This window comes from Nannobrachium achirus (genome assembly GCF_963921795.1).
Source record: "Nannobrachium achirus genome assembly, chromosome: 7".
In the NCBI taxonomy this organism is placed as follows: Eukaryota; Metazoa; Chordata; class Actinopteri; order Myctophiformes; family Myctophidae; genus Nannobrachium; species Nannobrachium achirus.
Window position 1 is genome coordinate 56,114,750 of NC_137816.1, and position 14,896 is coordinate 56,129,645.

Consider the following 14,896-nt stretch of genomic DNA (forward strand, 5'->3'; position numbering starts at 1 on the left):
CTCTGGCGGAAAAGACGGTGGCATAAACACAAAACGACTGTGGAGTTTGAGCCCGTAAGGGGATGAGTGGCCGCGCTGTGTGTGTTCTGCGGTTCTTTGAGTTCTCTCTTGTCAGCGCCATACTCAGAGGTTCCACCGTTCGCTCGCTCTGGGCCCAGGGCCCGTTAGCAGGACACGTCAACACTCAGGCTTATTCAGGTCATGACCATAGAGTCGCTCCAGACCGCCACGCATGGGATAAACGTTTTTTTTTTTTGTGCCCTGGGTGCAGAGACATGCTGAAAACGTTAGGCCAGGGGTGTCCAAAGTGCGGCCCGGGGGCCAAATGTGGCCCGATGATGAATTTTATATGGCCCACGGCTTCATTCCTAAATTGTACAATAAACGGCCCGCCAGGTGAAACTTAATAAATGAAGGTGAAACTTAACAGATTTTTAAAAAAAAAAGTAGTAAAAAGTGCTTGGGACAAAATCTCCTAAATCAACACTTTCTGCCAAACCAGCTAACTCCACCCGATTGGCCCTCTCTTTTTTTCATAAATATGTGCTATTGAACACCCTTTACGTCTCTGTGTTGGTTGAAATAATATTGAACCAATGAAAAGTAGTAAAAAGCCCTTTGGTCAAAACCTCCTAGCTCCATTTGAGCTCATTTTCCCGAAAATAAAACCATTTTGGAGTTAGCAGGTTTCGGCCCGACAGCAGAGATATATTTTCTTTATGCAACACCCTCATACGACAAGGTATAAGAAAGGCCTTAAGTTATAAAGAAAAGGGAGCACACGATGTGTCCTATTGACATTAAACTATATTTATCACACACCAAACACCTCCATTGAATAACAAAAGTATACCAATTGACCGTGAGTATATTGCTTTTTTTTTAATTGCTTTTGTCTCATTTCTACCTACAGTACTTGCTGAGTTCATTCGGTCTAGAATGGTAGGCACACATTCTAGCTTTGCAGACTTCTGTCCAAACCGCATATTTGTAGCTGTTCAGTCAACTAAATCTAAACATCTTGTTTTGTATATTTGTTAGCCTTTCATGATGTTAGCTATGACATCATAACCACCCAACAAACACAATTTTTTGCACTCTCGTCTGTTTCTGCAGTCAGCAAAGAAAGAAAGAAAGAAAGAAAGAAAGAAAGAAAGAAATAAATATAGATTGTTTTGCAACAGAAACTGTCATTTTGTTGCAAAAAATAAAAACTTTTGTTGAGCATGGCACTGGTCCAGTCCAGTGGTCTCTCAACCTGTATCTCCCAACATGATTTTGGGGGAGTCCCCAGATGTCAATGACGTGACAATTTAAGGAATTCTTTGCATCACTGAAGGAAAATAGCATACGACAAACACAGGTTCAAGGCCTGTCCATAGTCTCTCCGAAACCAAACTTTTATTTCAGAGAGTTGCAACTCTAATTCGAGGTAATGCTTTTCAGGAGTCTCAAGTGACGCCATTTTGTAGTCGAACCAGACCTTTCCAACGAAAAGTTCGGTTTCGGAGAGAGAGTATGGGCAGGCCTTAAGACAATACAATAATCTCCAAATGTGTATTGCGTCCTCCTCGATCATACAGTACATAATGATTGTATGTGAAGCCAGCATCGTTGGTTGGTTAGAAACCAGCCCTGTGAAGTCCGGTGTACTGTAGACCTTTGTCCACTCAGTGAAGGCTAGTGGAGTGTAAACAGTGTGTTGGTATTGGTGTCTACAGCCAGATCCATCAAACAACATGCTCCAACCCTCTGGAGCGTCTTTACCCAGCAGCCACCCTGCCTCAGCCCAGACGCTCTCTCCATCTCCCTGCACAAACACACCCTGCAGGTTGTTATCAAACCTTTTCCTGACAATAAGGACCTCCCAAATTGATATGTATTTGGCCCCCATCTGAAAATGTTTTGTGCCAGATGTACAAGCTCGCAGCACAGCATGAAGTGCCACGCTGCAAGCTTGTAGATCTGCTATTTTTAAATAGCCAACGTGTAAATGGATAAAGTGGTTAAAATGATTGTGATGCCAGCTAGAAGGTCCTGGGTTCGATTCCCGCCGGGGGACGCTGGGGGCGTATTCTTCTCTCCTTCGCGTCCTCAGTGCCCATACCCTAGGTGGGGTTGGCAAAAGGGCCTTTCTGTGTGGAGTTTGCATGTTCTCCCTGTCCCCTAGGGTAGGTACCCTCACTAAAACATGCAGTAATCCTGGTCTCTATACTGCCTCCCCTTGGCCAGCCGGGGCGCCTGATGGAGGGGAAAGGAACTGGCTGGAATAACTTGTTTCTTCCAGGGGATAAGAAACGGCCTGCTCACTCCTCATGCACTGAAGGAAGCATGAGCTCAGTTCTAAAAACTGTAATCCTGGGCGCTGCTCCACCTCTTCCAACCTGGAGAGAGCAGCGCCCAGGATTACAGCTTTTAGGCTATTGGCACTGGGTGAAAAATGGGTTACAAAATGGTGGGATAAAAATGTATATATGCCTATATATTGTGATGCTACATTAACTTCTTTTGCTGGGGAGCCCCTAGAACCCCATCCCCCACCCTTCCCCCAAGGGCCCCTTGGGGGTCCCAGGATTGATTTCTCTTGACGCTTGTTGTTGTGTTTTTCTCCAGGGATGACGACGACATCAACGACGTTGCGTCCATGGCCGGGGTGAACCTGACGGAGGAGAGCGCTCGCATCCTGGCCACCAACTCAGAGCTGGTGGGAACGCACATCCGCTCCTGCAAGGACGAGGCCTTCCTCCACCCGGGCCTGCTGCACCGACGCATCCTGGAGACAGGTGAAACAAACGCACCATCACACACATAAGGGGTGTGGGGGGAAATCACACCCGGTGTGAAGTGAGCGGTGCCTTTGATGAGTAGTTCACCCACCAAACTCTTTTTCTATCGATTACTCACCCCATGGAGACTTGATTTTTTCTGAATCAAAGGGGGTACATTTATTGTTATCAAATTATTGTCCTAGGAATTCGACAAAAACTTAATTTTTTTTGCTTTGCTGCTCTCTCCCCTTTTCCTGTCAGTCTACTGTCCTATCAATAACGCATAAAAGCCCCAAAAAAGCAATATCGGTATAGTATAGAACCGATGTCAAAATGATTCAGATATTCTTTCACAGATAATTCACAGATATTTCAACGATACTGACGCAATAGTAATGTGATGCTCTAGAAAAAACATTGCTGCTGGCAGGCAGAAGAAACCTCTCATCTCCATATTCTTTATAACTGTTGTGTGTTTTTGTCATACTTAACGCCCTACTTTATCACACTACAGCGTCACACAAGTATCAAAAGTAGCGGCAAGCTCGAAACACGTTTTGCGTCGCGTTTTGCGCTGCGTTTTGCACTTGTCGAATTGTTACTTTTTCTATTTTTGAATTTGAATCCTGAAAAGTAACTGTTTTTGACACATGAGGATATTCTGTAGTGTTTGTCAGGAATATATTTTGTAGGACTTTTTAGGTCTTACTGTGCATTTCTCACATCGGTAGGTGCGTTGCGAGCTTGTAGATCTGCGCATATCTGCTATGCGATTTGGTGGAGACTGGGGGGGGGGGGGAAAGGAGTGGACCAAGTATAGACCCCTGAGGGAAAGTACTATATAGTATGTAAGTGTATGTTTTTAGAACCTTCCAACGGATTAATGATTGAATAATGTGGTCCTGTATGGAGCCGTGGTCGGGTGGGACATGCAATCAAAAATGGAATAAATTGCTGCATTTGGAACAAACAACTGCTGGATCACCCTGGAAGGTTCTAAAACATACTTTTAAAGGTAGGACAGTTGTTTTTCACAGAAAAAATGTCTTTGCCAGACCACCCTGAGTGTGTGATGAAGTGAACATCTTTTGTCTTTACAATATTACACCGTTGTTGCTTTGCATTTGTAATGAGTGCCATGAATGCCATGAGTCAAGACGGCTTTATCTTTCGTATCCCTCCTTCAGTAATGCCAAGACTTTTCTCTTGTTTGGCCTCCGTTCTTTCCCTCTATTTTCTCCTGTTTGATACACTGTTCTTCACCTCTTTTAATGAATTCTTCAGTGGCTGTCTGAACTGGCTTGGACCCCAGGCAGGCACATAAATACTTTATGGGCCTTGTCGTTTGAAGGTTGCATGTCAGATTGTCCTGTGATCTAAAATAAACCGTTTTAGAGGATGAGTCTGGCCTGTGAGATTTCAGCTCTATTTTGTTCTTCTCAATGGCACACAGCTACCCGTAACGGTGTGTTGTGTGCTGCTAATCAATAGAGTCAAGCGGGCCTCTCTTGCCGGCCCACATGGGGGCCTCTCATGTGATAATGTCTTTATTAGCCTCCTTACTACTGGCAGTGAGAGGATAAAGTTAACTGCTCCGTGTACTCAAGGTGCTTATCCCTAGCCCATTGACCCCTGCCAAGACCTCAGTAGAGCTATCCCTTATTTTCTGAGGGATCATTAGGGATCATCTGTAATTTGTTTGATTTGTCGAATAATCTCCAAGCTTCTGTGATAATCTTTATTATTTGTCGTACAAAAAAAAAAAAAAAAATCTATGGGGACAAAATACATTTCAGTTGTTTCCTACCAATTTTTTATTTTTTTAATAATCTATTAAATTGATCAGATTGATAAACATTTGCTTCTCTAGACCTCAGTATTTGGGCCTGTGTTGTAATCAGTGGCTAGCAAACGTTGAATGTTATACGGTGTGCATTCTGTGCAACACCAGCCAAATGCTGGATTGAGACAGTGGCTGACTGGCTGGATTAGATGTGTGTAGTAGCACTCAACCAGACGCTGTTTTGCTTTATTCAAATGAAATAATAATGTCCTGCCGTGAATGTTGTCCTCATTGCACATCAGACTAAAAGCTGTGCTACCCCATGCACGACGGGGAATGTTGTGCTGGTGAAATCTCGCTACTACTACGTGTCATCATTTCGACAACGGAGCGTCGGGAGGGTTAGCGACTCACCCCACGGAGGTTAGGGTAAGGGTTAGGTTTGGGTGTTGAAAAGATGACACGTAGTAACAGCGAAACGCTACCTGTTGTGCTATCTTCTCCTTTGACCTCAAACTAAGCATGCTTGGTGTGAAGACCGCAGTGGTGGAAAACATACTCACATTTTATACTTAAGTGAAAGTATCAATACTATAATGTAGAATGACTCCGTTACAAGTAAAAGTCTGGAATTCCAAATGTACTTGAGTAAAAGTACAAAAGTATTGGTATCCAAATGTACTTAATGTACCAAAAGTAAAAGTACAAAAATGTTTGAAAATAGCAGATCTATAAGCTCAAACGTTGGAGAATGTTGGAGAACCCAGACATAATCATTGATGTCAGTCATCTCCAAATTTGGGCACTGTTTCAGCATGCGGCTGTTACCATGGCGGAGAAAGCCCCAAAATACTGTCCAAATGACAAAGGCATGGCCCATATCTGTGTGGCTGGTTCAAATAGGGATCTCCATGTATGGGCATAACATATATTGTATGTACGTAATGGATACATTATTATTAATAAAAGATAAAATCAAATAAAAAGTCCATATATGGTCATTCCCAGAAAAAGAAACAACCTTTTATGCCCATACATGGAGATTTCTGATGTCATAAATCCCAGGCCGAAAATGAGAATGTTAGTGACATATAACTATCATGAAACTTATCATGAATGGCCAGATGGCCAAGAATTGGAGCGACCTCGCCCTAAAAGGCCGAGGTCGCATGTCACCCTGCCTGAGGTTGCATGTCACCCTCAGGTGTCTTACTAGTAGTTACTAGTCCTGTGCCCGGGGGTGTGCGTTGAGGGTTTGAATGTATAGGAGTCTCATAAGTAATGTTGGAGAACCCAGACCATTGCCCGTTGGGCAGAATAGTCACCATCGATGTCCAGTTGCGCAAAACCCGTTGTATCCGTCTGTCTGGCTGGCACTCTTTTATACCCTTATATGGTGTTTGTGTCCAGAACAAGTCTGTGATGTCATCTCCAAATTTGGGCACTGTGTTGATGTCAGTCAGTGATGTCACTTGGGCTTTGTTGATGTCAGTTGGGCATTGTTACCACGGTGGCGACACTGTTATGGCGGACAGACATTTGGTAAATTAATAGTTAGATTAGATATGAATTCTTGTGTTGTCCATTAATTTCAAGGCTGCTCAGCAGCACCACTTGGTCACCCAGCGGTATTGCCGCTGTTGAGGCCGTCTTCATACATACACCGTCCACATGCATACTGCACATACGGGACATACACACTCGGTCAAGTGTTGGAGAGCTGAAGCACCGCAAAAAAAAACAGAGAAAATACCTACTTCCCCCTCGGGGGATGGAGAGGTCACTCAGCACGACGCAGGGCAGGAGGAGGCGGGAGAGCCCCCTGCTGGGGTACAGGGGCAGCAGTGTAGCTCTGTTGTGTCAGTGATTGGTCCCAGCCGTGCTCCCAGCTGACAGCCGTCCCAGGGAGGCTCTGTGCAGCCTGCCAGCTCCCTTCTCCATCAGCCTCACCCTGTCCTGGGCCGCTCCGCCTCCGCACACACACACACACACACACACACACACACACACACACACACACACACACACACACGCGCGCGCACAAACATATAGGGATGCTAGGGCTGTCACAATTATTACATAATCGTCTAATCGTGATTATTTGACATTATCACAATTATTTTGTCATAATCGTCATAATCGTGAATGTTGAAAAATGTCCGAAATAGTGGAAATAGCCGATCTACAAGCTCACAACGCGTCGCATCGCGACGCGTTGTGAGCTTGTAGATCGGCTATTTCCACTATCAAAGTTATTTTTTAAGTAGTAAGTTGTCAAATATGTAAGTAATTTCTTTGTATATTTAGGTTATGTGTCATATCTACCACCATGTACAACTTCAAAGCCTAAAAGCCAAACAGAAATGTATTTATCAACGACAAATACACAATTAAATCGTTAATCGCCAATTATTTGAGTGACAATTAATCGTCATGTAAAATGTCATATTGTGACAGCCCTAACGCACAAACACATAGGGATGGGACGATAATCGTTATTATCGTCTATCGTGATTAAAAAACATTCACAATAATCATATTGTGGAGATTAAAATGTATCGTGAAATTATCCACTGGGTATCATGCACTGGGATCAATTCACCTTTTATTGGCCGAGGTGCATATCTGGTACCATTTAAACAATTTACAATTTACAATTTAGGCATTTAGCAGATGCTTTTAATCCAAAGCGATTTACAATAAGCAGGTAATACATCAATATAATAAGTAAGATAATATGTCAGTACATCAACAACAATATAACAAGGCATAGGAATATCAATCTAGAAAAACAATAACATAGGTAGACCATGCACCTAATCAGTAAAAAACATTTCTAAAACCTAAAAATGCTATCTAGATTCATGTTTGGTCATTGAGGGAGGGGGAGTGTTACAATAGTGCTATGGGTTTAGGGTGGAGTCTGAAGAGGTGAGTCTTCAGTCCACGACGGAAGCTAGGGAGTGAGTCACACACACACACACACACACACACACACACACACACACACACACACACACACACACACACACACACACACACACACACACACACACACACATTGGTGGACTCACTGGTTTCTTGGCCCCTCCTCCTTTGACCTCTGCTGCCCCTGCTGGTTGCTAGAGGTAGATGTGGGTGGAGTTATAGATGATGTAGCCTTTGTGACCTTTTAGGCTCCTCATGCGTTATGGGTTTAAAGAGAAAGGGCAGTTCTATCTGTACACTGTGTGTTTGTCTGTTCATATCTATCTCTGGGGGTGGAAAGCAAGTACATTTAATCAAGTACTCAAGACTTGAGTACTTTTCGTGTAATTATTTAGATACCGTGTGCCGCCATTGACTGCGCTTTAAGCCACGGTCGTGTCCATGTTGTGGAAATTCACTATGTTGTCATATCGATCAGGATGTTTTCTTTCACACGGAAAAGAAAAATTGTTACCGCTTCTCTCCGTCGCTTAGATACGGGCCGGTGAAAAAATTTGTTTCTCGACGAGCGTTTTGGAGAAAGATTCTGAGATAAAGCTGTTTTTTGCAGAGCAATGCATAGAAACCAACGGAGATTATTCCCTTCCTGATGACGTCATCACCCAAAGGATCACAGGAAATGTAGTTTTCTTTCACCCGCGGGTCCCATTGACCCATCGCTAGTGTTATAAAACTATATCCCCAATTTGTTGGGGAAAAGCACTCCGCGGCTGGGTTTGAAATCACGAACTTGTTCAGGATTGGCATTTACAATTTTGAGGTAGGCCTACATTTACTTGAGTTTTTCCAATTTTTAACACTTTTACTTCTACTCCTCTGCATCTCAGAGGCAACTATTGTACTTTTACTACACTATAATTATTTGAAACCATTAGTTATTAGTTATGATTATTGATGATTATTAATGATTGATTGATGAATATTAACTCATTCCCCGCCTCCCCCGATAGTCCCGAGAAATTTTAAATGTCGTTCCCCGCCAGGCCCGATAGTCCCGAGAATTTGCTTTTATATAATGTAATGTTTAATTACACTTTTCTCCAGCCCGTGACAAAATTTGAGCCTTCTGTCTCACACATATCACACATCAAAGTAAGTGTGTTTGAAAAAAAGACTGTAATAATGTATAAATTGCAATACAAATGTATAAATCTCCCCAACCACAGTTAATTGGCAAAAGACGCATTTGAGCTCAAAAGGCTGGCTGCCGGAAAAAAAAAGAGAAGAAAAAAAAGTGTGAGAACAGCTGTGTGTGTGTGTGTGTGTGTGTGTGTGTGTGTGTGTGTGTGTGTGTGTGTGTGTGTGTGCTTCCCTCCACTGTATCTCTGTTTCAGTGGTCCCTGTTGGACCCCCTGATGGTGTTCAGTCCCATAAAAAACAGTGCTATAGTGAGATCTGCCTCTGCCTCTCTCTCTCTCTCTCTCAAGACACAAAACACACAATTATCGCCAATTTGCCATATAAATGCTTCTAAAACGTACCTGATAATGATGATGGTTGATTTGAATCCACACCCATATATCCAGGCTATAATATTAGTTTTATAATGGTATTTAGTCCACAAACTGTAGTCCACAAACAAGCCATGATCGCCTTTGCAAAGGTGGGGGTCCCTGGTCGCCTTTCTAACAACCAATAAGGGGTCCGCGGGTCCAACGCTTCGCCGACCTCCGCAGAGCAGTGCAGAGTTACATAACATTGTAAAATCAATCAATAAGCCGATCATTTGTTACATAAAGTTCATATGATCCAGTTGCAGGGACAAGTGGTCCCTGTCGATGGGGTCTCACAAAGGGGTCCCTGGTCTCCAGCCAACACTTAGGGAACCAGGTGGGGGACTGGGGGTCCCTGGCCCACGCTCCACCAAAACAAGCGATCAACTACAGCCAACAAGCGATCGATCAACGTCAACAGCCTCGCCTCGTTAGCAAAATGCGTCTGCCCTGCTCTTGCAGGGCAGTGCAGAGGATTTTTTTGGGGCAGGGGGAGACATTTTTCTAACATGTCCCAGAATGTGAAAATAGCAGATCTACAAGCTCTACAAGCTCTCAATGTGTCACAGAGCGATGTGTTGAGCTTGTAGAGCTTGTAGATCTGCTATTTTCACATTCTAGCACATGTTAGAAAAAAGACTCATGCCCCCTTTGATGTCTATTTGTGTGTGTGCACCTGTACAGACCCAAAAACAGCTGAGACCAAAGCAGACATACAGAGACAGAGAGAACGCGCCCCCAAGTGGGGGCTCACACAAATACTCACACAAATACTGCAAAACAGTATGTGAAATTGCTGAGTTTTATGGTCAGACATAGCCAATAAAAATATTTTTCTCTGCATTTTTCTAAACAGAAAATTCTAAAAAAAAATCCTATTACATAATTACATTAGTACACTTATCTGATAATGCCTGAAGCCATAAAGACAAATATCAAGTGAGTTATTCGCTTGAAAATAGATTTTTCACAAAAAGGTCAATAACTCCAGTTTTTTCAATTATAGCTGGATTTTGGTCAAAAATGGCTATTTTGAGATGGCTGCAACTATAGAAAAAAAAGCTTTTTATTTTATTTTTTTATTTTTTGGTGAGACTAGAGGTGGTCTTGTTTCATTTCAGGTACTGTATGACACAAAATACAGAATACAGAATTTAGGAAAAATGTCAATATAAAAAAAATATATAAATTTTTTCATTAAACAAAATGGCAGGGGAGCCAAACAGTCAATGTTAAAATGGCGGCCAATGTGTTAATAGAAAACATTACTTTTGTGCTTTTACTCAAGTCAATTTTTCAGTTTTAGACTTTTGCTGTACCTACTTGTAACAGAGTATTTCTACATTGCAATATTGATACATTTATTTAAGTAAAAACGTTTTGTACTTTTTTCCGCCACTCTCTATGTCTATGTCTCTCTCTCTCTCTCTCTCTCTCTCTCTCTCTCTCTCTCTCCCACCCCCCCTCCCTCCCTCCCTCCCTCTCCCATCACCTTACGTCCCCCCCCTCACCACCACCACTGCAGTCTTTTATTCATCACTAAAACTCTTCCTCGTCTTTCTCTCCCTCTCTTCTCATCCCCCTCTTTTCTCTCTATCTCTCTCTCTCTCTCTCTCTCTTGGTCTCTGTCTATTTTCCTCCCCTCTCTCTGTTTCCCTTTTTTCCCCTTTAATTTTATTTATCTCCCCCCTCCCTCTGTATACCCATAATTCTTCAGGCTTGTCCTTGAGGTGAGCGGGGCAGTGGTTTCATTTGTAGGAACAGACAAACAGACTCGAGTCCCCACTGACCAGCGGGGACCGGCACACACGCACAGCTGGGGCTCTCTAGAATAGCCCCTCAAAGTAAATGATAGTCCACCCGCTACCTCAAAGGGCTAACTCTACTGAGACACACACACACACACACACACACACACACACACACACACACACACACACACACACACACACACACACACACACACACACACACACACACACACGCACACACACTCTCTCTCTCTTTCTCTCACACACACACGTGTGCGCGCACACACGCACTCCAATGTATGGACATGCAAACACACACATACCTGTAGACGCACAGCTGTACACAAACAAAGGTGCGCGCACAAACACGGATACAGCGCACCACACAGACACTCGCATACGAGCACGGGTGAGCGGCGCACACACGCACACATTCACGCACGCACGCACACACACACAGACAACTCCAAAGAGACTGTAGTGCAGTGCAGTGAGTTGACTTGCCTCACACACACACGGGGGTTCAGTTGGATGAGGCTAACTTTAGTCAAAAATAAAACCTGGGTCCAGATGGCTGAGAGTAGGATGATAAATGGGTCTGTCGCCGGTTCCTGGCCATATGCCACGTGCTCACCGTGTCACAAGTTCAAATCCCATCTCATAAAGCCTGTCAAACCATTCCTAGTTTAGATTTTTTCTTCTTCACTGGAGCAATATTGACACGTTTTCCCAAATCACAAGAGGCTTCGATATTTCACGGACAGGGAAGATTCATAGTGCTCATTCAGTAATTTTTTTTTTATTTATTTTTTATCATAGCTTAGTCTTAATTTCGTTTTTGTCAGTGAAAAAAAGGTTGTTGACATAGTTTTTTAGTCAACGAAATGAACACTGCCTTGTACCCCTCATTTGACACATAATGCTATATCATTCTAATAAAGTTACGTCGAAAACATGAATTATTTGACAATCTCTAGGACTTACGTGGTAAACCATAACAATCCATGTCCCTGCAAAGCCGAGGAATGTGCTTTCCTCATCTGTCCCTCCTTCAAAGTTTTTCTAAAATAACCTCATTGCTGTAAAAATATCTTATTCTTCAGCTAAGCAAGATGAAGCCCATTTGGGAAGATTTACCTTTTGACATCGCTGCAGAAAGAGACCCAGAGAAATATTTTTGCTCCCCATCTTTTCACACTAATTATCCCGGCTAGCAAAGGATTCACTGAGCAGCCTTTCAAGATGTGTGAGATGGCAAGAGAATTATGAGAAGTATATGTATTGTAGCGGCTGATTTAAATAATTGGTGTGGTTTACGTAAAAGGGCTGCCAGGGAGAAAATTATGTTAATAGAATATTTTAAAAGGAGGTTTTAAAAAACAGACGGAAGAGCTCCTAACGTCTGTCCTCACTGTTCCATGGGACTCCAGAGAGGGGGGTTTTGGCCTCGGAGGGGGAAGGCGATGTTATCCTCAGCGTGGGGACGGGGTAGAGATGGTCAACGTTGTTTACACACATGAAAGGCATTTAGCAGGACCACGGCGACTAGAGCAACGCGCCGGCGTTTTGCTGGAATTGGTAGCAAGTATTCAAACAAATTAACTTTTCCCTGTGATCTGTTGTGTCCTCCTGTGTTCTGGGATTTTAATTGCGTGTAGCGATCCCAAGATGTCCCCGTCTTTTTTTCCTCCTCCTTCTAGGCCTAGACGACCATTTCACACTTAGTATCTTTGTCCGTTTATGTTGTACCTCCCATGTCACGCATGTGACGTGTCCATAAACGACCATTCTCACCAATGTTTCTTTCAATACATTACTGTAAAGCTATTTTGTCGGAGGCTTGGTATAATGAATTTATGTATGTTTATTTGACATGGACAATACACAACAACTATGTATCAAGTTATAACAACATGAAACCGTTGCATTTTATGTGGGGTTTAATAGCCGAGGCTAATTTGCGACCTTTATAAACAAATATAATCAGTTAGGAAAAGGACTGGACATGCATGAAGCTCTAATATAAAAAAAAGTACAAACGCAATAACATTCCCAATTTACAGTCGCGGAACGTGCCTAACATGTTAGTGTTCACAGCTTTAACCTTTTCATTAAATATTTTGACATTTTTGAGAAATTGCGTGTAGTAATCGCAATATTTGTCTCTGTTTCTGCATGCATGGGGTTCTGTGCACGTGCGTGTATCTGTGCTGTGTGTTCCTGCGTGTGTATGTCTATGTCTCTGTCGTGTGTGTGTGTGTGTGTGTGTGTGTGTGTGCGTGTGCGTGTGCGTGTGCGTGTGCGTGTGCGTGCGCGTGCGTGTGTGTGTGTGTGTGTGTGTGTGTGTGTGTGTGTGTGTGTGTGTGTCTTTGGTTGACAGCAGTGGTGTAAAGTAACTAAGTACTGTACTTTATTTTTAATACTTTTTATTGCAATAGTTTCACATTTTTCTAAGTACTATACTTGAGTACAATTTTGAGTTATTTGTACTTTACTTGAGTATTTCCAATTTCCAATATTTTTACTTTTACTCCACTACATGTATTTATCAACGTTAGCTACTACGGTAGTTACTTCTAGATTTAGCTTTTTATTACCATACTTATATTAGCCACTTCAGCCCTACATACATTTTGGCCAAATAGCCAATCTACAAGCTCACAATACGTCGCATCGCGACGCATTGTGAGCTTGTAGATCTGCTATTTTCAAAAGATTTTTTATACATTTTATACGTTTTGTGAAATGGGACATTCTGCATACTGCACTTTGCACTTTTACCCAAATTTTTAATTCCGAACAGAGTAATTCTGCACTGCAGTATTGATACTTTTGTATAACATTTGAATACTTTCTCCACCACTGTCGACAGCTAAGAAGTTTGGAGTGACGGAGGTCCCTATGGATGCGGTGACGTTCATCGGCCACGCCACCCAGTCCCGCCTCCGCACCGTGGTGGAGAAGGTGTCCACCATAGCACAGCACCGGCTGGACTCCTGGAAGGTGAGCATGCAGTTTGCAATTCAGACATTTAGCAGATGCTCTTAATCCAGTGCGACTTACAATAAGCAAGGTAATACATCAACATCTATACATCAACATCAATACATCAAATGGCGGCCACTGGCAGTGGCTCAGGCGTAGAGAAACCGTCATTAGAACACGTTGGGTTCCGGAAAGGTTTCCAGTTTGATCCCGGGCTCCCCCAGAGTTAGTGTCGAAGAGTCCTTGAGCAAGACTCTGAACCCCTAGTTGCTCCCGGTGAGCAGGTTGGTGCCTTGCATGGTTTCCTCCAGCAATCGGTGTACGAATGTGTGTGTGATGCACCATTTACCATTTACCATTTTATTAAATGCATAGAAATAGTATTCTAAGAAAAACAAGCACCTTTTCAGTAAAAACTTTATACTGTAAGCTATGGAGTGAGTTTCAAGTGCAACTAGTCGAGTGCAACTAACGAGTCTAGGACGAGTGGATTTTGCACGCACGGTCGCACGTACGCCACCACGCACGCCCCACACACGTACATGGATTAAAGTTCTCAGTCGCACCTAGAGCGCCCTCCTAGCGGAGAGCGCCAGTCAAAAAGTTTTCAGAAAAAGTTTTCAGTCTCCAGTGGGATGTCGTTTATTTATATATATATTTGTGTATTTCTTTTAGTCTTGCTAAATAACTGCGTTCAATCGGGGTTTCCATCAAAAGTGAGAAGAATAAGAACGCAGCCTTCGGATTGCGTCCCATAACATAAAACAAAACAGAAAAGTACGACTTTGTAAAGGTATTTTCTCCCCCGATGTAGAGAGAGAGAGAGAGGGTTGGGGGGGAGGTGAGCGACACTACTACAGCTGTCCCCCGTCTCCTTTCGCACACTCCGTCTTTTTTTGCGGTTTTGTGTAAATGAGGCGTGTGAGAGGCGTGAAGCCATCTCGTTCCCTCTGAAGCCACTCTGTTGACATCAGCGGAAAAAGTCAGAGAGAGAGAGAGAGAGAGAAAGACTGCTGTGGCCCTGAGAAAGGAGAACGCAAAGAGAGGGCTTTTTCTTTTCTCTTTTTTCGACGACAGCGGCAGCAGCAGCAGCAGCAGTGGCAGGAGGAGTGCAGTCTCAGCGACAGA

The 14,896-nt window shown here is 43.2% G+C and overlaps 1 protein-coding gene across 1 annotated transcript in view; it reads left to right on the forward strand.

Annotated features, from left to right (window-relative positions):
* Positions 1-14,896, forward strand: part of LOC308289077 (transcription initiation factor TFIID subunit 4) — a gene marked incomplete at its 3' end in the record, with an annotated part of 184,274 nt that overhangs the window by 62,514 nt on the left and 106,864 nt on the right. The window contains 2 exon segments of the mRNA XM_080730626.1: positions 2,614-2,783; positions 13,656-13,786. Coding sequence (XP_080586752.1) covers positions 2,614-2,783; positions 13,656-13,786 — 301 coding nt within the window.